At 43.1% G+C, this 25051-nt stretch overlaps 1 protein-coding gene and 1 pseudogene across 8 annotated transcripts in view; both read left to right on the forward strand.

The window, feature by feature from the left end:
• Slc41a2 (solute carrier family 41 member 2) overlaps positions 1 to 25051 on the forward strand; it is a 120764-nt gene that overhangs the window by 34819 nt on the left and 60894 nt on the right. For all 7 annotated transcript variants that reach the window (XR_013045801.1, XM_076554541.1, XM_076554538.1 and 4 more), the window contains exons 4-6: positions 4087 to 4158; positions 7277 to 7421; positions 10478 to 10624. Coding sequence is in view for 6 of the 7 variants with exons in the window: in XM_076554541.1 (XP_076410656.1) it covers positions 4087 to 4158; positions 7277 to 7421; positions 10478 to 10624 (364 nt within the window). In the remaining variant the exon portion in view is untranslated. The remainder of the gene's footprint in view (positions 1 to 4086; positions 4159 to 7276; positions 7422 to 10477; positions 10625 to 25051) is intronic.
• LOC143269409 (m-AAA protease-interacting protein 1, mitochondrial pseudogene) lies at positions 10631 to 24522 on the forward strand (annotated as a pseudogene). The gene is made up of 2 exons (XR_013045802.1): positions 10631 to 15487; positions 15555 to 24522. The product of XR_013045802.1 is annotated as a m-AAA protease-interacting protein 1, mitochondrial pseudogene (transcript).

Consider the following 25051-nt stretch of genomic DNA (forward strand, 5'->3'; position numbering starts at 1 on the left):
GGTGGGTATTTGTTGAAGTATTGTATTTTAATGTCAGCACCAGCAGCCTGTTAGAAGTGTAAATTTTGGAACCATTCCAAACCTACTGAGCCAATGAGCAGCTAGTAACCTGTTTTAAAATCGACTCTCTAGGGGCTCGAGAGATGGCTCAGCGATTGCAAGCACTGGCTGCTCTTGCCGAGGACCTGAGGCAGGTTCCCAGTACCCACATGGTGGCTCACAACTCCAGGTTGTTTGTAAACCACTTTCCAAACTGGTGTCTGGAGCTCCAGTTTCCGGGGACTAGGGTGCCCTCCTCTGACCTTTGAACCCTGCGTCCCGTGCTGCACATACTTACATGCAGTACAACACGCACAACGTAAAATGCATCTGAAAAGTTACACACGTTCTCCAGAGGTCGGTACAAAGTGCACTGCGGTTTAAGAGGCCTTGTGTTAAACGGCACTGGAAGCCCTGGGGTTGGGGCCGGGTGAGAGAGGGGAGATCTTAGAACACAAGGTTGGCGAGCTAGCCAGGGGCCAGCTGACCAAGGTCTGGTGGCCTGTTGTAAGAACTTGGCTGCTTTGTGAGTTGGGGCCTGTGGAAAAGTTTTGAGCAGAGGAGTGATGTGACCTAATAGGCAGTCTTCACTGATTGTTTTGATTGTTGGGTTGACACATGGGCCAAGTGTCCAGTCTGTTGCTATAATGTAGGCTAAAGGTGGTGTTGATTTGGATTATGGTGGCACCAGTGGATGTGGTGAAGTCGGTGGGACCTAGAGCTAATTGCCAGAGAATGACAGAAGATTGGCGAGTAGTCACTCCACATTCTCATTACCTGAAAAGGTAAAACAACTAGTTAGTAGATGGAAAAGTGCTAGCTAGTGGCACTGAGCTGTGATCATAGTCGTCACCTAGAGAGGCTGATCTCACACATGTGAAGCTGAGTTTGTCATCCTCAGACGGTCGCTGGTAAAGTCACTCCATGCTAGTGACTTCTCGGAACATCCCTAACCTCACCATCTCCACTCTCTGTTGCTGCTCTCACGTCTTTTGTTCTTTTTCGCCTACTTTTCATTTCTTTTCCTTTGCTCTTTTTCATAATTTAAAGGTTTAAAAATATTTAATTGAAATATTTTTTCCTTTTTCTTCCTTCTATCCCCTCCCATGTCTGCCCCCACCCATACTTCCTCCCAAATTCATGGTCTCCTCTTTTTTTTTTTTATTTAAATATGCATTGGTGTTTTGCCTGCATGTCTGTCAGTGTGAGGGTGTCAGAACCCCTGGAGCTGGAGTTATGGACAGTCTTGAGCTGCCATGTGAGTGCTGGGAATTGAACCTGTGTCCTCTGGAAGAGCAGCCGGTGCTCCCAACCGCTGAGCCATCTCTCCAGGCCCATGGGCTCCTCTTCTTTAACCCTTGTTGTTATGTAGACATATAAACACACAGAGAAACACAGCTTGCTGAAGCCTTTCAGTATTTCCTGGATGTACATGTTTCTAGGGCTGACCACTTGGTACTGAATAACCAATCGGGAGACTCATCCCTGGAAGACTGATTTTCCTTCTCTCAGCAGTTGGTACTTGTTGTGCCTCTACGTCTAGGGGTGAGGCCCTGTACGACTTTCCCTATCTACATTGTGACAGCAGCTGGTAATAGAATTGTTCAGGTTGTCTAGGCAGCCATGTTGTCAAGATTTCATGGATGGAGCTTCCTTGTCCTTTCTAGAAGACACCACCTCACAGCAGACTTTGTTCTTCTGGTTCTTACAACCTTTCACCTCCTCTTTGGTGGTCCCTGAGTCTGTAGGGGTCAGTTCAATTGTGTTGTAGATGGATCCATTGGGGCTGGGTACCCTATGGCCAGTTGTTCTCTGCATTTTGACAATTTGTGTAGTTTCCTGTAATGGTCTCTGCTGCATGAGAATCTTCTACACTTCTCTGTGGCTATAAGGGTAACTCTTTGGAGTACAGTTAGGAATTATACTGGCTCAGGAAAGTGCCAGAAGTAGGTTCATCTCTAGGATCCGTGACCTCATAAGCTGTGTGTAGTTTATGGACCTGTGATAATGTGATGGTTGCTGGTGGGGTGACCAGAGAAACAGCCTAAGCATGCTGGGTCGGGGAGAGAGCCGTGTGAATGTGGCAAGGGAATGTCTGGATGCCCATTATTTCTGACTGCCTTCCAAAAATCATGGCTTCCCCTTTCTCTTGTATTTCCCCAATTTTAGGTAATTCTTGTCATGCAATAACCTGGTTGTTGTATGGACAGGAATTTTGTGGAATGTAGGTCCTGCCTTGGAAGAGGTGGATAGTGATGGTACCAAGTGAATCTGCTACTGATTCCCTAAGCGAGTGGTCTCATTCTGTCTCTCTGCCATCCTTGATCTCTGTAGGCCCTAATACATGTGTGTCTCTGCTCCTATTAATGACTGCAGAGGCTTTATGTCTAATGCTTTTTTATGGAGTCGCTCAGATTGCTAACTGCAGCCATCAGCACCTTTTTTAGTGGGTCACCGAAAATGCACACTAATCTTTGCCTGCCTCCTCAGCTCTAAATCTGAGGTGGATTCACTCTTTAAACATTGCTTTCTTGAATAGAGCCCAGATTGTTAGAGCCACGGACATGATTGAATCAATAATCATTGCCAGCTTTAGTAAGTAATCTATAAAGGCTGCATGAATAGTTATTCTAAAGCACTGAGAAACCTCAGTATTTGCATTAGCTGGATACTTTGAGGTCAAAGTCCAGAGGGAGATTGCAGAATAAAAAATGGTTTCTAAGCTGAAGAGATGACATATTGATGTGACACAGCGCTAGTCTGTCCATGATTAAAACTACCTGTAAATACGATTTTATGTGTTTCTGTGGTGCTGGACATCGAGCCCAGGCCCTTGTGTGTGCTTTATAACATTTGTTTGTTTGTGTGTGTGTGTGTGTGTGTGTGTATGTGTGTGTGTGTGTGTGTGTGTGTGTGTTGTCAGGACAGCTTGCAGGAGGCATCCCTCTCCCCCCCCTACCATGTGGCTTCCAGGAGTCAGGTTTCAGTTGCCAGGCTTGGACAGTGAGCAGCTTCACTGCTGAGCCATCTCACTGGCTCCAGATGTTTTAATAACATTTGAAAATCTTCCATGACTAGATGATGGATAATTAAAATCTAACCCAGTGTAATATATTTATAAATGTGTATGTGTGTATTGCTAATGATTGTCCACTGCTTTCCAAACAACTACATTACAAAGACTTGGGGAATTTGGATATAAATTTATGTATATATATATTTATCAATTATTTATTAATAAATATTTATAAATAATTAATAAATATTATTTATAAATAATAAATATATATTTAAAATATATATATTTAATCCCGAGTAATTGAGAAAATTATCTGGATTGCAGAGCAGTAGAATATTAACCTTATTTAGGAAAGTATTCTTCCAGTTACCAGAAACATATATATATATATATATATATATATATATATATATATATATAGTATATAATAAAAATCTGTGAACTGAATGAATTCTTACTGCTAATAATTATACTCATGATTTAAATACAGAATTATGTACACATGAATGATTTGTTTATATCTTGCTCTTTGGCCAATAACTCTTTGGATTATATTAGTTTTATGCTATGGATTTATGTACTAACAGCTCAAAATTATAGCATTAATTCTGTTGGGCCTCATTATATCAAATTTGGCATGTGAGGATGGTAATTGATGTAGTTATAACATCTGCCAGTAGATGGATGACTACAACTTGTCGCCAAGCCAGATAGCGGGCTGGTGGTGAGTTCAGAATGTTCTAACACAGGCTGCAAGCAGCAGATTTGTTTTGTTTTGTTTTTTGTTTTTCAAGAGAGGGTTTCTCTGTGTAGCCCTGACTGTCCTAGAACTCACTCTGTAGACCAGGCTGGCCTCGAATTCACAGAGATCCACCTGATCTGCCACCTGAGAGCTGGGATCAAAAGTGTGTGTGCTACCACTGCCCAGCACACACAACAGATTTACTAAAGGTGTGTTTGTGCTTTAAGATGTGGGTTTTGTTTAAATAGAGAAGACAATAGAGTGATGCTAATATCCTCCTTAACAGGTAAATGTTGGGAAGATGGACTCACCCATTGAAAAGTGGAATCTAATCATTGGCAACTTGGCTTTAAAGCAGGTAAGTGACACATTTATTCATAGATCTTGGGTATGAAATTTACTATTTGTTTCATGAGACACTAAAACAATACCCTGAAAAGGTGATGACATCAGTTGATGCCCACGGCCTTTGAAAGTTACTCTATTTCTAGAAACTGATCAGCTTCTTCCAAATGTAAAACAGTATAAGTACTGAAAACCATGCAAGTACACCTTGGCTGTAATAGAGTCAGCTTTTGCATTAATATTTATACAAATGGTTAAAAATTCATTCAGTACTGTCTTAGTCACTGTTCTAGTGCTATGAAGAGGCACTGTGAACAAGGCAACTCTTACAAAAGGAAGCTTTAATTGGGGGCTTAGTCCATGATCAGTCCGTGGCTGGAGGCAGGCAGGTATGGTGCTTTAGCCGAGAGCTTTACATCCTGATCTGTAAGCAGTGGAGAGAGACTGGGATTGACGAGGGCTTTGGACATCTCAGTATCCTCTCCTAGTGACACACCTCCTCCAGTAAGGCCACACTTCCTAATCCTTCCCAAGCAGTTCCTCTAATGGGTGACTAAGCCCCCCAAGTATATGAGCCTGTGGAGGCCATTCTCATTTAGACCACCACATGTACTGTGCTATCTCTCTACTCTTATTTATGACTGTGATTTTTGGGGGGAGACAGGATCTCATGTATCCCAGGCTGGTCTTAAACTTTTTATGTAGGTGAGGATGACCTTGGATTTCTGATTCTCCTGCCTCCTGAGTGCTGGGATTACAGACTCGTATCACCAGTCCTGGTTTATGTGGTGATGGAGATTGAACCAGAGCCCGTGTATCCTAAGGGAGCACTCCAGCTGATCCCTATCTCTAGCCTCATCTTTATTATTTTTGAGACAGATTTCCAGTGTTGCTCAGGGTGACTTTAAACTCAGACAAAAACGCTCCTAATTCAATTTCTGAGGCCTGGCATCATGCCCTGCTTTTTGTGTTTTGTTTGTATTAATTTTTGGTTTTGAGTTGATATCACTGTTTCTCGGTCTGATCTCAAACTTCTGGGTTCAAATTAATCTCCCCTGGGTCTACAGGAACACAATACAAGACTGCCTTCTTTAGTTGTTGTTTTGTTTGTTTGTTTGTCTGTCTGTCTTAGAGACAGGGTTTCTCTGTGTAGCTTTGGAGCCTGTTCTGGAACTCACTCTGTAGACCAGACCAGGCTGGCCTCGAACTCACAGAGATCCGCACATTAGTTGCTTAATTAAACTGAGTTCTTTCCTGGATATTGTGGTCACCCATTTGTTCATGTTGATTTTCCTTAGGTAATGTTGCCATTGTTGATATTAGTAAGTCCGTTCAGTTCTCAGTAACACACATAATGAACCAGGAATTATGTATCTTCTGTGGCTCCTTCTGCTCTGCGGTCTTTCTGCCTCTTCACCTGTTCTCTCCTGACTCTTAAGTAAATGACTTCAGCTGTCATGTGTGAGCAGCAGGACTATGTACTCATTTTAATGTTAGTTCAGCTAGGCCATAAGATTGAGAGCATGGTTGTGGGAATATAATTTCATGCATTGCATTTCAAGGACAAAAGAGTTCCTGAAATAAAGGCCTTTTCATATCTGTGCAGTTATTCTAAGTTGTAGGAATGGAACTAAGAAAGTCTGAGCCCTAACCTCGCCTCTGACATAAACCAGCTGTAGAGCCTTTGTTAATTTACATAACTGTTCTGGGCTTCAGTTCTGTCCTTTCAGTCCTAGTATTTTGTTAGAAAAGTCTAAGAACATTTCCACTTGACCATGTAGGAATCTAGGCGGGCTGGTAAAAACATTTTCGGACTGGACTAGGTAGGAATATCAGTATATCAGTGGGAGAGTGCTTGCCTAACATACAAGAAGTTTGTCCCTAGTAACAAGAAAAACACAAAACCTAGACCCTTCCAAATTTTTATAAATCAATAGAGTTCCTAACAAATCAAGAAAGCCAAAATATATTGGTTTAAATACTGAACACTGAAGCCATGACTGTCATGAGTGATCTATACAGGTCACTGTGACAGTCCCCACCTCAGCCTCTGGCATTCTGTCTTCCCGTAGTCTCCACCCTCCCTTGCCAGCCTCTTTTGCAACTGTTGTTTAGGATGGTTGCCAGAGATGGCCAGGAATGTTCTGGTCCTAGTTGCCAAAATTCAATGCCTCTTTGGCTTCCTCCCCCAAGGATGTGTGATAAACAGGGACCTTGGACAGATCCATCAAGACACAACAGCTGCCCAACCAGTGAGGCAGTGGTTGGTTGGAGTGGTTGCCACAGACCAAAGAAAGAGGAGAAGATGTGGCTGCGGGCTGGGGTAGGAGAAAGGTTATTCTCTGCATGAAGCTTCACCAGCAATGCTTGTGAAGATGAATGTGGAGTGCTCGGTTAGGACAGACCTGGAGAGATGGCTCAGCAGCTAAGAGATGTGCTGTTCTTCCAGAGGACTTCTCAGCACTCACCAGGTGGCTCACAACCATCTGGACCTTCATTCTGTGGGGGCAGAGGCAGGCAGATCCCGTGAGTTGGAGGTCAGCTTGGTCTACATAGTGAGTTCCAGGGCAGCATAGTGAGAGTGTCTCAACAGCAAAATCAACAAAAACCATGTGGTCCCACATTCCACACCTGTTGCCATAGATTGGGGCAATTTGAGAGGCCACTGTCCTAAGTATTGTAATTTATTTTAAAATGGTGTAGGTGACCTCGGCAGGTTGGAGCCGAGGAGCCCCAGAGTCACGCCACAAAACAGAACTCACATGGAGGGTTTATTGGGGAGACAAGAGCTGAGGAGAGAAGAAGAGAAGGGGGCAGAGGCCAGTCCCCGGGGAAGAGAAAGAGATGGGAGGTGGGCAAGGCCCACCTTTTATAAAGGAATTTAACAAGTGCACACAGGGCATGCTCTTAGTGTTTGCAGCCGAGGACATATCCTGTCAGGACCCTGAGGCCCTGTACAGTACAGATGCCCGAATACTAACATTAAGTGCTATTAAAACTCAAATCCACTAACCTCTTTAAAATGAAGGCAGTTCCGTTACCATGCACAGCACTTCTATCTTGTAATGATTAACTAATGAAAAGGTAATGTTTTAAAAATCACTGATCTGGATTTTACGAACTATTTTTAGGTCCAGGCCACAGTGGTTGGTTTTTTAGCGGCCGTGGCAGCGATCATATTGGGCTGGATTCCAGAAGGGAAGTATTACCTCAGCCATTCCATCCTTCTGTGCTCTAGCAGCGTGGCAACCGCCTTCATTGCATCACTTCTGCAGGGTAGGTGAGCTTGTGAGTGTCTGCTTGGCAGTTTTTAAATTTTTAATAAAAGGCTTGATTTCCCAGGATGGTGACTTTTTTTTAATTCATCTATTTATTTTACATCCTGGCCACAGCCCCCCCCCCCCATACTCCCCTCCCAATCCCTTTCCCCCATTTCCCAATCTCCTCCTCTCCCATCTCCATCCAGGAAAGGGCAGGTCTCCTGTGAGCATCAACAAAACATGGCATATCAAGTTGCAGTAAGACTAAGCACTTCCCCATGTATTATGACTGTGCAAGACAACCCAGTATGAGGAGTAGGGTCCCAAAAGCCGGTAAAAGAGTCGGAGACAGCCCCTGTTCCTGCTGTTAGGATTCCCACAAGAGGACCAAGCTACACAGCTGTAACATGTATGTAGAGGGCCTAGGCCAGTCTCATGCAGGCTCCCTGGTTGTCAGATCAGTCTCTGTGAGCCGAGCCCTTATGGGCCCAGGTTAGTTGATTGTGTGAGCCTTCCCATGGTGTCCTTGACCCCTCTGGCTCCTACAATCCTTTCTCCTCCTCCACAGGATTCCCAAACTCCGCCTAGTGTTTGGCTGTGGATCTCTGCACCTGCCTCCGGGATGGTGACTTTTAAAATGGTATTTGTTCATGATGAAAATGGCCACATGAACTTTATATAATCTTAGTTCAGATGTATTTTTATGTTACTATTTATTTATTTATTTGGTTTTTCAAGACAGGGTTTCTGGCTGTCCAGGAAATAGCTCTGAGGGCCAGGTTGGCCTCAAACTCATAGAGATCCACCTGCCTTTGTCTCCTGAGTGCTGGGATAAAAGGCATGCACCATCAACACCTGGTTTATTCCATTATTTGTAAACACAGTGGAGAACAGGGTTTTGAGGTTGTCTCCTTGGCCATATGTGCTCTGGCTCAGTCTTCAATAAGAACAGGACAATGGCTCACTGTTTTCCCTAAGAGTTAAGAAAGGCCTTCCTGGAAATCACCTGGACTTTCTGGCCTGTCACAAGATTTCTAGGAATTCTCAGTTTCAAAAGCAATCCCTCATTTAAATTATTGGTTGAGGGTACTTCCTGCACTCCCAGAGGACCTGAGTTCAGTTCCCAGAACCCACATGAGGCAGCCCACAACTGCTTGTGATTACAGCCCAGGGTAAAGGGTGAATCCAATACCAAGTGCCTCTGAGGGCACCTGCACTCACGTGTGTACTCTGTCACACAGACACACAAGTATGCACATTAAAACACCCCAAACTTTAAGTGATAATATAAATATAACCTTGTGTTTATGCTTAACATAGCATATTTATGGTTATATGTTAAAAAACAGAAGTTAAAAATTAACTGAGCTGGGCAGTGATGGTGTACACCTTTGATTCCAGCACATGGGAGGCAGAGACAGGAGGATCTCTGTGAGTTAGAGGCCAGCCTGGTCTACGGAGTCAGTTCCAGGACAGCCAGGGCTATACAGAAATCTTGTCTCAATACCACCCCCAAATAAAAATTAACTACATTAGAATTTACATTGAATTGTCTTCTTTATATTTATTGATATGAGCACTATACGAGGCACCTTGTATGTTGTGGGATGTAGTCATTGAAGCTCAGTGTTTACTATGTTTTTTTAGCTTGGTTTTCTGAGATAAGGTTTCTCTGTGTAGCCCTGGCCATTCTGGAGTGCTCTATGTAGACCAGGATGGCCTCAAACTCATAAGATCTCCCTGCCTCTGCCTCCCAAATGTTGTTTGTGATCTAACGCATGAGCCATCAGGTCTGGATAGTTCTAGCTGCTCTATCTACCTATCTATTTATCTACCTATCTATTTGTCTACCTACCTATCTATCTATCTAATTTTTTTTGAGACAGGGTTTCTCTGTGTAGCCCTGGCTGTTTTGGAACTCACCCTGTAGACCAGGCTGTTCTTGAACTCAGGGATCTGCCTGCCTCTGCCTCCTGAGTGCTGGGATTTAAAGGTGTGCACTTGTTGAGTCTGAGTTCATATGAGTTCATATGCAAAAGCAAAGAGCCTTTATTGCAAGCTAGAGCTTGGGCTTCCTGTCCATTCCAACACAGCAGTTGGATAGGGAGAGCACTGAGATCAGTTGTGGCAGGGTTTTTAAGGAGTAAAGGATGGGGGTGTAGGGGAATTCCAGATTCAGATGGGGGTTGAACTCCTGATCGGGCAGGAGTGAGGCAATAGAAGTTTTGTCTAACAGTCTTGGTATTAGTGTTGCTGCAAGGAAATTGGCAACCTATATACTGATCGTGTAAGCTATTTTTTATGTCCTAGAGCATTTAGTACTTGTTTGTCTCAATTCTGATTGGTTCTCTGCAGGGTATAGTTTGTGGTTTCTCCTGGTTATTATAATAGTGAGGCCTAGTCCCAGTATTGTTAGTCTGCAGCCTATTATGGCTGCACTAATTTTTGTTTGTTTGTTGTTCAAGACAGGGTTTCTCTGTGTAGTTTTGGTGCCTGTCCTGAATCTCTCTCTGTAGACCAGGCTGGCCTTGAACTCACAGAGATCTGCCTGGCTCTGCCTCCCGAGTACTGGAAAGGCGTGCACCACCACTGCCCAGCCACTTCATTAATGTTGTTAGGCCTCTCATTCCTGCTCCCTAGCACTTCACTGTAGACAATAAGATGAAGCATTTTTAGTTACCATATATCAGTGTATTTGTTTTATTGCTATGCATATAAATAGGATTTCTCTTTTTTAGTGTTTTCATTCTTCAAGGGTTAAAATGAAATCTGTGGTCTGATATATATGTATTACATTTAAAGCATATGCCTCATTAAATTCAAAATTTTAGTTTTAACATAATTTTACAGTAAATGCAACATTGAGCGGATGATATTCTTCTGGGATCTCTTGCAGTTTGCTGAAGGGCATTTTGCCAAAGGGGTTACAGTAAAGTATTTTGTTTGCTTAATAAGTTTATTTGAGCATTCTAACTGGAACTGGTGTGCTTTTTCTCCAAGCTGTGTATTTCCGTGTTTGGGGACTGGATCTTCTCAGGCAGCATCAGAAGTAACAGGTGTTCTTTCTCCTAGGAATAATAATGGTTGGAGTTATCGTTGGCTCGAAGAAGACAGGCATAAACCCTGACAACGTGGCCACACCCATTGCTGCTAGTTTTGGTGATCTGATAACTCTTGCCATATTAGCTTGGATAAGTCAGGGTTTGTACTCCTGTCTTGGTAAGTTGACTTGAAACTAAACATGGCATTATTCAGTCTTTAAAAGTCAATGTTGTAAAATGTCATGAATCCCTGGTGACCTTCATCTCTTTAGAACCTGTGGTAGGATTGACTAGAACACTGTAACTTGTACATTTATTATGTGGTGTGGTTCTTGTGTGTTTTTTTCTCTTACTGAGTTCAGAATGCTAAGAAAATGTTTATCCTCTGTACATTCTGTTTTCTTCCTTTCTGCCCTGCCCGGCTTGCTTTCTTGAGGTGGCCTCATTCATGTAGCCCCAGGCTGTCCTCAGACTTTCTATATGGACAATTCTTGATCCTCCTGTTTCTGCCTCCTAACTCCACCTCCCAAGTGTTTGGGTACAGGTGTGTGGGATACAACACCTAGGAATCCTTTAAAATTTCAGACACGGTGGAGGACCGTAGAAGTTCTATGTGCTCCCCTGTTTACACTTTCTGCTGTTGAAGTTTAACACAGGCCTGTCGTACTCCATGGTGTCTGTGCTTCCTTCTTTTTGGAATCACTCTACACTGTTCTCTTACGCATTTTGAACATGATAGTACAGGGTTACCATGGTTTTTTTTTTAAATTTACCAGTGAGTTATTTTTCCCACATCAAAACCCCATACTAATAAGTAGCTTCAAGACAATTAAAAACAAAACAAAAATCCTGAATACTAGGTGAAATTCGAGTCATCTTATATACACATTCCTGATGAGTACTGATGGGAACTGTGTTGAATCCAATGAACTATTTTAACTGGATCGTGTGTTCTGGAACCAGTGTTAGTGAATATTATTTGTGTGCATGAGTTAAAGGCAGAATGTTAGTTGTGCTTTCATTTTCATGCCAAATTTGTGTGTATGCACATGCATGTGTCAGATGTCCAGTTTAAAAAGAACCCACAACTTTACTATAATAAAATTATTTACAAGCCAATCCCAAAGCAAATATTTATTCAGAAATTGCTCATGAGTTCTATATAGCCTTATGATATAATTTTGAATACATCTAAAGTATATTTAAAGTTTGAAGAGGAGCTTCAGATGCATTTTGAACCAGAGAAAGGCTTTTTCCTATCAAATGCAATAAACTTTGTATGACTTTGGCAATAGCATGGAAAACTTAATTCAGGATGTGGTTTGATGGATGACATACAGACATACTCTGTGTGTTCAGATAAGTCGTTTCTCACTTGAAGACAAAGAGGCATTGCCTGAAATAATGGGTAAAACAAGAAAGGCCAGTGCCCTGAGCCACCATTGTGTTCCCATTGGCTGTGGCTCTCGTCACTGTACAGCATGCCGTGACTGACCCTCAGGGACTGTTCCATTCCCTTTCCTCTCAGGAAACACAGAAAAGGGAGTTATGTTACTAAAGAAATAACCCTAAATCTTGTCTAAGTTTTATTGTTGGGATAATAAATTGATTCTGCTTTTTCCTTCTCTGAATTATCATGCAATTTTGGATATAGATGCTAGACTTAGGGAGTAAATGTTAGCTTATAGCTGGTGTTGGAGAATGCGATGTGTTATTCTCTTGCTCTGTTAAACTCCCTGCCCAACCTACAGGCAGACATCTGAGCAACTTATAGACCTAACCTGAAGGCCAGGCTGTTCATTGTAGTGGAGAAGGGAGGTTGTCTAGCCAGGCATGGTGACACACACTCGTAATCCCAGCACTTGGGTCGCTGAGGAGGGAGCATTAAGAGTTTGGGGCGGTAGATGAGAACCTGTGTCAAGACTGTCATCAACAGGAAGCCAGTAAGAGCCTGAGCAAGGTTCTCAGTGCCCTTTGACTAACATTTGAAGTTAGAGAAGTTTCTCCTGCTTTGAGGAGGAGATAAGAGAAAAGGGACGCACACACACACACACACACACACACACACGAGGATGAAGGGTTTCCACCCAGCACTATTAAGAGGATAGAAATACCACAGACTAACTGGGTGTGATGGTGCATGCCTGTATTCCCAGCACCCACATGGCAGCTGTCACATGACATCACAACTGTCTGTAATTCCAGTTGCAGGTGATCTGATGGCCTCATCTGGCCACCTTGTGTACCAGGCATGCAAGGGGTGTACAGATAAACTTGTAGATAAAACACCTGTACAGGTAAAATCAATAAATAAAAGACACAATCATAATGTGTTGTCATTTAAATCTTTCAATATTTTGAGTGTTATGTGGTGCCACATTAAGCTTGGGTCTTGGTAGGGTCTCACTACGTATCCGAGGCTGGCCCTCCAACTCATGCTGCCTCAGCTTCCCGAGTACTGGGATTATAGGTGTGAGCCAGCACATGAGGAGTAAGAGAAAACGCAGTTACCATAATCTAAGAAAACTGTGTTAGTAAGCATTGTTTAGGATGTTCTTTATTTGTCTTCTTTATTTGCCTTTATTTGTCTTCTGAAAGTTGGCTTTGCAGTCTTACAGACCCTTTTCACGTCATCTGTGTAATTGATGCCCTCAAGGGATTTTCTTTTTAATGGGCTACCAGTTAATTCTGCCATTAACAGCTTACAGGTGTTCTGAAATGTCATCGTGTTTGGATTGCCAAAGTGTCTGCGTCCTGAGCACTAGGGGGCCTCAGAAGATCAGCAGTTATGTGGCTGGCATTTTCATTCTGAATACAAAGATTAGAAGCAGGCAGAGTTAAATTCTAAGATCCCATTCATCTTGCTGAGAAGTTATTTTCTGAACTACACTGGAAACGCTAAGCAGTGTTTAGAGAAGAAAGAAGGATCTTTTTGGTAGTTGTAAGCTTTGGCTATGGAGGCTACACACTGCATGGCTCAAAGAAGTGGACACAGGAAACCTTCAGTTCATGAAGAGGACACAGCATTTGTAAACATGTATGTACCCATGTCAGCATTCCTAATATTGGGAGGTGATAACAGGTTGGAAGAGAAGTAGAGGACAATACAAACACTGGGGGTTTCAGCACCTCACTTTCGACAGTGGGTGGGTCATCCGGATGGAAGCGCAGTGAAGAAATGCCGGACTTGGAGTGGACACTAATCCGCAGGAGCCCGACAGCCTACACGATGTTCCCTCAACAGCCGCGTGATGTGCGCAGATCATTTTCTAGAACAGACCCTATATTAAGCTATGTACAAATCCTAACGGATTTAGGAATCATGTGATGTCTTTTGTCACCATTATGGGGTGAAACTAGAGAGCAGTGCCAGAGGGAAAAGTGGAAAAGATAAATATGTAGAAATTCAACAGTACTCCTCACACAAGTAGCAGCTCAAAGAACTCAAAATGGAAACCAAACATCTTCAGCCAGATGAGAATGAGAACAGTGTTCCAAAGCTACGGGCGCGGCACAGGCGATCCTAAGGAGGACGCCCATGGCTAGAGACACTCGTATTGGGAGGACGCTGAGGAACAAACAAAACCAAGGTCTGCAGGAGTGAAGTAAGGACGCAGTGTAATTAAACCAAGCAGGAAAACTGTGGAATAAACAACAAATGAAAGAAATGGACAGAATCTTAGCTTAGACCAAGAAGAGAAAAGACTCTAAATAAGACCAAAAAGGAAAGCACAGGCATTGTAGTCAGCACCCCAGAATGGAAAGGCTCACAGGGGCTGTGATGAAGAATTACATGCTGAAAACCTAGCCTCTGGAGAATGGGTGCATTTCTATAAACATAAACCCTCTGAGGCTGAGTCAGGAGGAAATGGAAGACATACATACATACATACATACATGCATACGTCTGCCTATGCTTATCTGCATTGTTCTAGCACTTTATTAAAGTGGCTTTCATGACTTTATGTTTGGTCAGTGATAGTAGCTTTTTGTCTAAATACAGTAGTACTATGCCTCCCCCCACACACTTTTTTAAAAAATCCTTTTTAGAGCACTACAGAAGTCAGTGGATGAGGCAGTATTTAGAGTACTGCCCGTGGCTGTACCTTTCTGTTTGAAATACAAAATTCTTGACAATACTGTGGTTTTTTTTTAATTTGATTTTAATTTTTTGTAGTACCTTTGGTGCTGTGTATATAATAGATGCTGAATAAATACTGTTTTACAAACTTTTGAAAATGATTTAGTTAATATGATTAGAATTTATTCAAATGGCCCTCTAATTAGACTTTGGCATGGCGACTGCCCAAGAATATGATTGATTGTAACAAAAGCATCCTTTGCATGAGGACCCAGGATTAGTGAAAAAGCGTAGGTTGTCTTGGCTCGGTAAAGAGTTCTGGGGATTAGTAACACTTCGGAAAAGTAAAAATGACAAGACATGGCAAGAGAGATCTGATGGAACGAGAAGACGAACTATGTAATGTGGGTTCTGCTTATGTGATTTTGAAGCACTCTTATGTGGTTTGCAGGGGAAATGCACAGGCTGTGCCCATTCATAGGGCAGTCCTTACCCATGCAGGAGTCTTGAAAAGCTGTCAGAATCTGTCCCTGGGCCAGCAGCTGGAACATCTCTACACAATGACTGTTGGCTCTTCCTTTGTTATTGTTTCATACTTCTTTTCAAAGCAGAGTTGGAGCTTATCAAGAAAAGGTTTTCACATAGGTTTAAGCTTTGGCTTTAGGGGAGAGGACGCCTGTAGGAAAAGGACAGTGTCCACCTAAGACGTAGGTGTGGGCTTCTCAAGAGAGAGTAGCAGCCAAGTGTCTTCAACAGTGGCCTCATGGAGGAGTTTGGCTGCTAGAGTGTGAAGGGTTTCTAAGGAACTCTGTTTTCTTTTAGTAAGTGAGACCATGAGGTGGGACACATTCCTGAGGACCATGTGATAGGACTACAGGCTGATTAGGTAGAGACCATGATGAGCCACATTCCTGAGGACCATGGGATAGGAGTCCAGGCTGATTAGGTAGAGACCATGAGGTGGGACACATTCCTGAGGACCATGGGGTAGGATAGGAGTCCAGGCTGATTAGGTAGACACCATGAGGTGGGACACATTCCTGAGGACCATGGGGTAGGACTCCAGGCTGATTAGGTAGAGGCACAGGTCACGAGTGTGGAAGAAAAATAGGAGGTTTTAACTGAAGGAGCTTGATGAGCATGTTTGTGAGAGTCTCAGAGTTTACATCTGGGAAAGGAATGGGGTTAAGTCACAGGTCATCCAGTTTGGTCTTAAGCATGGGTCATTGCTATTTTCACACTCATATTTGAAACATCCCTGCAAAAAGGAATATTGTGTCCAACAGTCAGTCTTCATAGCAAAATTTGTTTGTTGTGCTGGAATTCTTGACTCTGAGCTGGAGAAATGTTAACCAGACTCAAGGATGAGAGGTTCCTTTTTCTTCCCACACCCCTGTATTTTCTCTGCTTCCCTACCCTGCTTCAGTTTCTCCCTCTGAGACCTTGGCTCCTTAATCTTTAGGATTTCTGAGGCCAAAATCTGTTTTTTTGTAACCTCTGTACTTCTAAATAAGGATGGAGACCTTGAAATCGAGGGAAGTGTTGATGTGTCTGGTCAAAGGGGGGTGTGAGAAGGTCCCAGCATGGAGATTAGAGAGGACGTCACTGGACTCTGGAAGGGAGGATGTCTTTACTCAGGATACTAAGCCACATAAACAATGAACACATAGAAACGGAATTGATTGCCTAATCCTAAAATTAGCACCAAACTGTGACTTTAAAAAATGATTATGCACCAGGCTGTGGTGGTGCACGCCTTTAATCCCAGCACTGGAGGCAGAGGCAGGTGGATCTCTGTGAGTGTGAGGCCAGCCTGGGCTACAAAGGAAACTTCCAAGACAGTCAGGGCTGTTACACAGAGAAACCCTGTCTCAAAAAACCAAAACCAAACTACCCCCCCTCCAAACTATTATGCATCTGAGACCATGATGACAAGTCATTAAAACTTGAGGCACAATTTGACATAGAGTTGACCGGGACTGAGGACACATGGCCCTGGTCTCAGGTATGTATGCAGATTCTACCCTTCTGTTTGCTTGTTGATTGTATGGAGAAGTGGGCTGTGTGCTGTGGCGTGCAGAGGTCAGAGGACAGCCGTGGGCTTTGGTTCTCTCCTCTGTCCTGTGAGTTCTGAGGATGAGACTCAGGTCAGTCGCTGGGTGGCATCTTTCTTGTCACGCCATCGCACTGGCCACGTGCTTCTCTGTCACATCAGCAGTGGCTCTGTCTGTCTCCTGCTACTGAAAGCCTGTCAAGGCTTATTTCATTGTTTTTGTAGGCTGACTCAGTTAGCTTCTTGTAATCGGTTTGAACACACTTATAGTAAACTCCAAGATACCAGTGATGCATCAGTGTCTAATGTACTTCCCCTTGGTGTCATTTAAGAGAAGGCCAGGTTTAAATCTCTGCTTCACTCTCCCTATGTCTTCTGCCCCCTCTCCATTGCACGAGTCTGAGCCTGTGCCTGCCTGAAGTCTGTCTTGTGAATCTGTCCTATGTGGCTATGTCTGGTTCTGAGTGTGTCTGTCTGTCTTTCCTTGTCTTAGTTAGGGTTTCTGTTGCTGCAACGAAACACTTTGACTAAAAAGCAAGTTGGGGAGGAAAGGGCATTACTGTTTATCACTGGAGGAAGTCAGGACAGAAACTTAGACAGGACAGGAACTTGGAGGCAGAAGCTGATGTAAAGGCATGGAGGGGCGCTGCTTACCAGCTTGTTATACCTGACTTGCTCTGCCTGCCTTCTTATAGAACCTAGGACCACCAGCTCAGGGATGGCACCACCCTTGATGGGCTGGGCCCTCCCATCAATCACTAATTAAGAAAATGCCTTACATGCTTGCTCTTCTTTGAGATAAACTAGTTTGTGTGTCAAGTTGACATAAAACTGGGTGCACAGTCCCTAAAAAGGGACTTTGCTCTCCTTAGAGAGCAACAAACAGAGAGTTGTTGAATGGAGAAGGAATGAGGGGTACTGTACAGAAATCTTTGATGGAGTTTTACAAGGGATGAAGTCACTGACTCCAGCTGACCCCGATAACAGTATCACAAACATCATTGCTCACCGAACAATATCCACATGTTATAGTCAACATTTATGGTGGATATTCGTTTTATAAGACTGCTTTTTTCCAGCTAGTGATTATCATAACACACATGCATTACCTTTTAGTCAGGGCCAACGGAGAGTACATAATTTAAGATTACAGTTATGTGTTAGCTTGGGTTGATTACATGGGAAAGCCAAGGAAGGAAGGAAGGTTGATTGTTACATTGTTCTCTTAAAGGCCAGTTAAACAGGCTGAGTACACAGTAGGATAGCATTCTTAAGTGACCTCAAGATGTATTATTAACTCTGGCTATGAGGTCCAGCAAAAAAATCTTTAATGTAAGTTATTTATGCCACAATTTCTGGGCTTAAGAGTAAGACCTCTTGGGCTATAAAAAGAATGTACCAAATTACATACAGCTAGTATGGCAGAGTATGAGAGCGCCGCCTCAGAGAGAACCCACGGTGGAGCAGGTCAGTGGAGACTAGAGTGTGGTTGTAGTGATTGATTATTTGGTTATACGTTAAACTAACAGCAGGAACGGCAAAGCAGTAATACAAACCAAAGCATAAAACAAGACTTCGGCCACTGATGGATAGAGATGTGGGACTTAGCTTTATGGCTACTGATGGATCTAGACATGGGACTTAGCCTTGTACATGAGAAGTTGTGTTTTTCTCTCATTTGAAGAGAATGTTAACATTTAACAGTTCACAGGTTAATGTGACTTTGTCTTCAGGGTGTTCTTGGGGCTGAAAGACTCAGGAAGAGTTTTATTCTAGAGAATAAGGCCATGATAACATTTTGAGTTCTGGGTAGAGAAGGTGTCTATCTACCTTGAGCAAACTCCAAAAGATCTGAGTAAGACCTGATGTTCATTCTGCACATGGTGGTGCACACCTTTAATCCCAGCACTAGGGAATCAGAGACAGGTGGATCTCTGTGAGTTCAGGGCTAGCCTGATCTACCTAGTGAATTATAGGTCATCTGGGACTGCATAGTGAGACTCTGTCTTCAAAACAACACAAACGGAAACAAAACAAAAAACAAAATTGACAAATCTAATCGTTTTCACTGGGCATGCATCTCTTCTTTGTGGCAGGTTAAGCCAGGCTGGTGGCATGGTTCCGCCTCCTGCATTATGGCAGATGCAGAGCAGACAGGCTGCCACTGTTTCAGGTTGTGGGACTTTATAGTTCTATTTACCTAGCAGCACAGGAGAGCGGAACAGCTGTGTTTTTCTCCCTAGGTGAGATGAGTCATGAGGTCCTTTAACAGTTTCTTTACTGATCTGTTGGGGACAACAGAATTTGTGCTCTTTTGAGTCCACCAGTCATTTTCAGTCACCTACGTCTTGTTGGGTGGCCCATTTCTTTCTTGGGTCTGAATATGATGGGCTTCTGGTGAATACTGGGACCTAACTACCAGCCATTTCTGTAGCCTCACCTACCAGCATTGCTACAGCTGTCGTGGCTTGCTCTGCCACCCAGGAGCTGTATTCTCCAGCTACAGAAGTAAACTGAGGCTTGGGGAATGTCCCCTTAATATTAGGTAAGGACTTTTAATGCCAAGTTTTATTATTGGGCCGTGTATAGGCTGATTTTCAAGGCTGGACTTGACAGAAAAATGTCCCTTATCTTTTGGATATTCCTGTCAACACTGGTTACTACAGAAGTTCATTTAAAAGGGGGTTAAGACAGAAAACGAAGTCTTCATATCAAAAGAGAATGCACATTTATTGACTTCAAAAATGACCAGCTTTTCTCTTTTTAGGCAAGATCTCAGAAACAAAATCGGATTTTCATTCTTCCACATTACCTTGGGAAAGGTGCCTGCTAAAGCTCTGTGGGAGCTGTCAGATCCAAGCTATTTCAATCCCTTGAGAGTAGCAGGGCTCCCCTTGCTGGTCATGGTGTGTTCTAGAGCCTCACTAACTTGGTGTGTTGGCATGAAGAGCCCAAACTTACCTTGCCTACCACTGTGTTTGAATACTTTGTTTAAAGCAGTGTGGCATCTTTGAGTGATTTTTAGAATGTCAATCCTCCAAGAAAGTGTGATGATTGTTAGTGGACTTTTTTTGGGAAAAAGTGTACCGTGTGAGTCACTATTGGTTTCAATATTAAGGCCACTCCACGTAGTTAAAAGGGAGGTTTATTTTGTGGCATAACTTACAAGTGAAGGGATAGGTTACAGGATCTGGGAAAGGTGTAGTACAGTCCAGTGGTGTTCTCTGGAGAACTCTGTTCGGTCTGCCTCCAACGTCCAGGGTCCAGGAACCAAGAGAGCTGACCCATCCGGATCTCGTGTCTTCAAGGGTCCTCTCTTGGCTCTGCCTTGTAGGCGTGACAGTTACCGAAGCCTCAAAGGGGGTGGTACTTCTAGGTCAAAGCTGGAATGGCTACCCACTACATGTTACTGTGTTGGTCACACAGAAAAGGCTGGTGTATAAAATTTGTCACTCCACAGTTGAGGGATTTAGATGAGAACAAATGCCATTCATGAAGTGATGCAGAGGTAGCTGGAGAATGCTGCCAGCTCCACGCCGTGAGCGCTGGGGCCACAGAACTGTGGAATACTCCACAGATCGACAGAATCAGAGTAATTTGCACAGCTTTGGCTTTGTGCATCTCTACTTTTCTGGAGTTTATTACAGCACTGGATAAGCACTGCACATGTGAGCTCTTGCTGGGTATGACAGTCCCAAAGTTTCATGTCTTTTCAGTTGTGTAACAATTCCAAATGGGCAAAGATGTGGTGGCTTGAAACAGTGCTGTTTTATTGTCTCAGTTGTAGAGGTCAGACACCCAAATCACGCGGGACAGATGCCGAGGTGTGGCAGTGGTGGCTGCTTCTAGACGTTCAGGGGAGAACCTGTTCCCTCCCTTTCCGCCTGGCAGCTGCTGGCTCCTTGTTTTCAATGCCTCTCTTCACAGCGCTCTCTCTTCAGTAGCTGGGTCTTGTCCTGTCTCCTCCTTACATGGATGCTAGTAATCACATTTAGGGCTCACCCAAATCATCCACACAGCCTTCTCATGTCAAAGTCTTTGACTTTGTCATATCTGGTAGCATTCAGTTTCAGGGTCTCTTTGTGGGTCAATACACAGCTTAGCACAATACTCATGTATTGAGATTTTCATGCAAAATATTACTCCAGCCAGGATCTTCTAAACATGTTTCATTTAGAAAAGGGACATTGTCTTACATTTAATGTAATGCAGAAGATTGTGTTTGGCTTTTAAATGACCCATTTTCTTTTGCTAATTGTGTCATTAATGGTTTTCTAAAAGTAATTCTTTAAGTTTATGACATCAATTAAATGCCAGATTTAAATAGAACACAGTTATAGTAAGTTATTTGGAAGTTTTGGTTTCATGATGATTTCCCCCCCTTTTTTTTTTCTCGAGACAGGGTTTCTCTGTGTAGCTTTGTGCCTGTCCTGGAACTCACTCTGTGGACCAGGCTGGCCTTGAACTCACAGAGATCCGCCTGGCTCTGCCTCCCAAGTGCTGGGCTTAAAGGTGTGCACCACCACTATATATATTTATTTATGTATACAGTAATAAATATATATGTTTATTATGTATATACAGTGTTCTGCCTGCATATATGCCTACACACCAAAAGAGGGCACCAGATCTCGTTACAGATGGTTGTGAGCCACCATGTAGTTAATGGGAATTGAACTCAGGACCTCTGGAAGAGCAGCTAGTGCTCTTAACCTCTAAACCATCTCTCCAACCCAATTTTCCCACCTTTTTAATGCTTAAGAAACTTACTTGGCAATACCTTTATACTTTCAGAAGAGTGCAATCATAGCAATAGCCCTGAAAGTCCATTTACAGATCCTCAGCCTCACCCGCCTTAACATTGTGTCCTGTTTGTGGTATATTTCTCCTTTTCTGTTTCCCTGCTTTACTTTCTGTTAATGCCCTTGACAATCAGGGGACACACACCATGCAGCCCTCCCTCCTGTGTGCACAGCGCAGTGGGGTTTTCATAAGGTCCTTCCGTCTTCACCCGTTCCGATTCCAGAAAGTTTGACCATCCCTAAAGAAGCCCCGCTATACGTGAACATGTTCCTCATGATGCTCTTCCCTGGCTCCTAGTCGCTGATCTAGTGTCGTCTGTTGCATTTGCTTCTTCTGACATTTCATACAAGTGGGATTATAGTATGTGACCTCTGATGCCTGGCTTCTTTCACTCAGCTCGGTGTTTTCAGGATTTATGTATATTTTCACAGGAGCCAGGGCCGAACTTCAGTGCTGAAAAATACCCCAGAATGAGTTAATGACATGACTGAGTAATGCTCTTTGGGATGGATATACTGCATTTTCTTCATTAACCACTTGATAAATGCTCAGATCATTTCACTTTTGCAGATAATACTGCAGTGAGCATTCACTTACCAGTTCTTATGTGAAAATGTACGTTTTTGGTTCTCCTGGGAGACTAGATCTAGACATCAGGTTGTGGGTTATGTGGTAACTTGGTTTAACTTTTTGTGGATCCCCATGAGTACTCATTATTTTTAATTTTTTCCCTCTTTGAAAACAGGGCAGCAATGAAGGGTGGGAGTGGCGAGTACTTTTCTCAGCTCCAGATTTCCCTCCAGATGTTTAGGTATTGGATACTGTGGTTGAAGCCTGTAGTGGAGCTTCTGTTTGGACCTGAGAGCATGATGCTAACCTGGCAGGAGAGCCCTTCCTTCCGCGTCTAGTGCTTTTGATGCTTTTAGCGTTCCCTTGGTGATATGGAGGTTGTTGGAAGCTTTAGGTGTCCTGCCAGGTAGGAATATTTCCAACTGGAATGTTATTTACCTTCATCTGTGGTTTACAAGGACCACTGGAAATCCCTTCAATAAACACATGCATTTTCATCTTTAAAAAAGTAATGTCGAGACAAACATGGCACTGACCTCCCGTCTTCTGCCTCTGCCCGGCCAGGCCACCTGACTCCGGACTTTTGGTGCCACCTAGGTGAGACTCTTGCTGACTGAATTTTGCTGCTTGTGCCGCCACCGCCTGGGCTCCAGCGCAGTCCTGGGTCCCTCGCTGCCCCTCGCTGCTCTTGGGCCTGGGCGACCCCGGCTGGAGCTGCGTTCCTGGGCACCCCCCCCCCCCCCCCCCCCCCCCGGCGGCCCCTGCTCGGCTGGGCAGATGGGCAGAACTTCTTCCAGCCCTCGCTTCCTTCCCTGCTGGTCCCAGCCACAGCTACAGCACCGAGGAGCAGCCCCAGCAATCATTCTGGGCTTCTCCTACCCCATCAACTGGGTCCGGACTTATCCTTATTTGGGCCTATTTCGACAAGGAGTTCAGTATCGCTGAGTTCTCTGAGGGGGCGAAGCAGGCTTTTGCTCATGTATCTATTGCTGTCACAGTGTAAATTTGATCTACTGAAAGAACTTGTAGCCAAAGAGATGCTACAAGTATTAAAAGAAAAGGTCGCTTCACTATCTGATAACCATAAAAAATGCACTTACTAGAACATAGATGAAATTGTCTATACGTCAACAGGGGACATCTCCATTTACTATGATGAGAAAGGAAAGAAGTTTGTTAACATCCTGATGTGCTTTTGGTACCTGACTAGTGCTGACATCCCCAGTGAGACTTTGAGTGGAGCCAGTGTGTTTCGGGTGAACCTGGGGGACCAGAACGTGGAGACTAAACAACTGCTTAGTGCAAGCTATGAATTTCAGAGGGAATTCACACAAGGAGTAAAGCCTGACTGGACTATTGCATGGATTGAACACTCAAAGTTACTAGGATAGTCTTTCTTGGAAGAAAATCAGGGTGTGAACTTTTAATAATTGCTGTGAAGAACTAAGGAAGAAACGTTTTTGGATCATTTGATTTTCACCTAATTAAGTCTGTGGATTACTTTTGTATGAAATATTCCTTGCAGTATATCAACCTGATACAATACCTTCGCCTGTGTGTTATGGTATACAGGCATGCATGTGAACATGTACATACCATGTAAATAAATGTAAAATTAAGTAATGGAGAGACTGATAACAAATCCAGCATTAGTCATGCTCTTTTTTTTTTTTTTTTTTTTTGGTTTTTCGAGACAGGATTTCTCTGTGTAGCTTTGCGCCTTTCCTGGAACTCACTTGGTAGCCCAGGCTGGCCTCGAACTCACAGAGATCCGCCTGGCTCTGCCTCCCGAGTGCTGGGATTAAAGGCGTGCGCCACCACCGCCCGGCTAAGTCATGCTCTTTTAAAATGGAAGGAATGTAAAACTAAATTTTGTTATCATTATTGTTGTTTATTTATTTTATTTATTTTGAGACAGGGTCTCACTGTGTACCTTTGGCTGGCCTAGAACTCAGTATGTAGACCAGACTGGCTGGACCTCATAGGGCTTTGTCTGCCTCTGCCTTCTGAGTACTGATATTAACAGGGTCTACCACCATGCCTGGGATATCATTATTTTTAATCTGTGATGGCAAGTCCAGACAGAGCCAATGAAAATAATATTTGTTTAGACACTTTTAGTATCTACATTAATGACTTATTCCTATAAATATTAATTCTATAAATATTACTTATTTACCCCAATGGGGAAAAGTGAAGAATTTTAGCTTTATCTATTACAAACATCTTTAGTCATAATGGGATCTTTAACTATCTTAAGCATAAATCAGTGGTTGTCAACCTTCCTATTGCTGTGGCCCTTTAATACAGTTCCTCATGTTGTTGGGACCCCCAACTGTAATATTATTTTCCCTGCTACTTCATAACTGTAATTTTGCCACTTTTATGAATCATAATGTAAATATCTGATATGTGGGATGTCTGGTGAGTGTTATGCTTATCCCTGCAACCTCAGCATTTAGGTGGTGTAGGCAAGAGCATCAGGAGTTCAAGGCCATCCTTGGCTACATAGTAAATTGAGGACAGCCTGGAGTACATGAGACCCTGTCTCAACAAAACAAAACATTCTTCTTAAGTTTAAGGTTGTGTGGCGCAAGGACTGTGAGATCAACTCTATCTTTAAGTAATAAAATCCTTGTTAAAGAAAATAAGTTTTTGTTACAGAGAAGAATCCAGGAATACCCTGGCTTAAATGTTCATAATAAGACTTTGGTTAGCTAAAGTGGTATTTATAAATCTTAGGTTAAGCCTGGTGTAGTGGCACATGCCTTTAATGCCAGCACTTGGGAGGCAGAGGCAGGTGGATCTCTGAGTTTGAAGCCAGCCTGGTCTACAAAGCAAGTTCCGGGACAGCCAGGGCTACACAGAGAATCCGTGTCTCAAAAAAGAAAATAACAACAGCAACAGCAACAAAAACTCTTAGGATAGTATAATGATTTAAATAAATATAGGCGATTTCCAACCATAAAGAAACAAAGTATAAAGAATTTGTGACTCAGGCTCATAGAGTTAAAATTCATGCTGAAGAGGCTGTGCACATACTTGTAATTTAGCCCATTAAAGTAACATCAACTTTATAATTTCATTAAATCACTCTT

Source organism: Peromyscus maniculatus, chromosome 18 (assembly GCF_049852395.1).
Source record: "Peromyscus maniculatus bairdii isolate BWxNUB_F1_BW_parent chromosome 18, HU_Pman_BW_mat_3.1, whole genome shotgun sequence".
Lineage (NCBI taxonomy): Eukaryota > Metazoa > Chordata > Mammalia > Rodentia > Cricetidae > Peromyscus > Peromyscus maniculatus.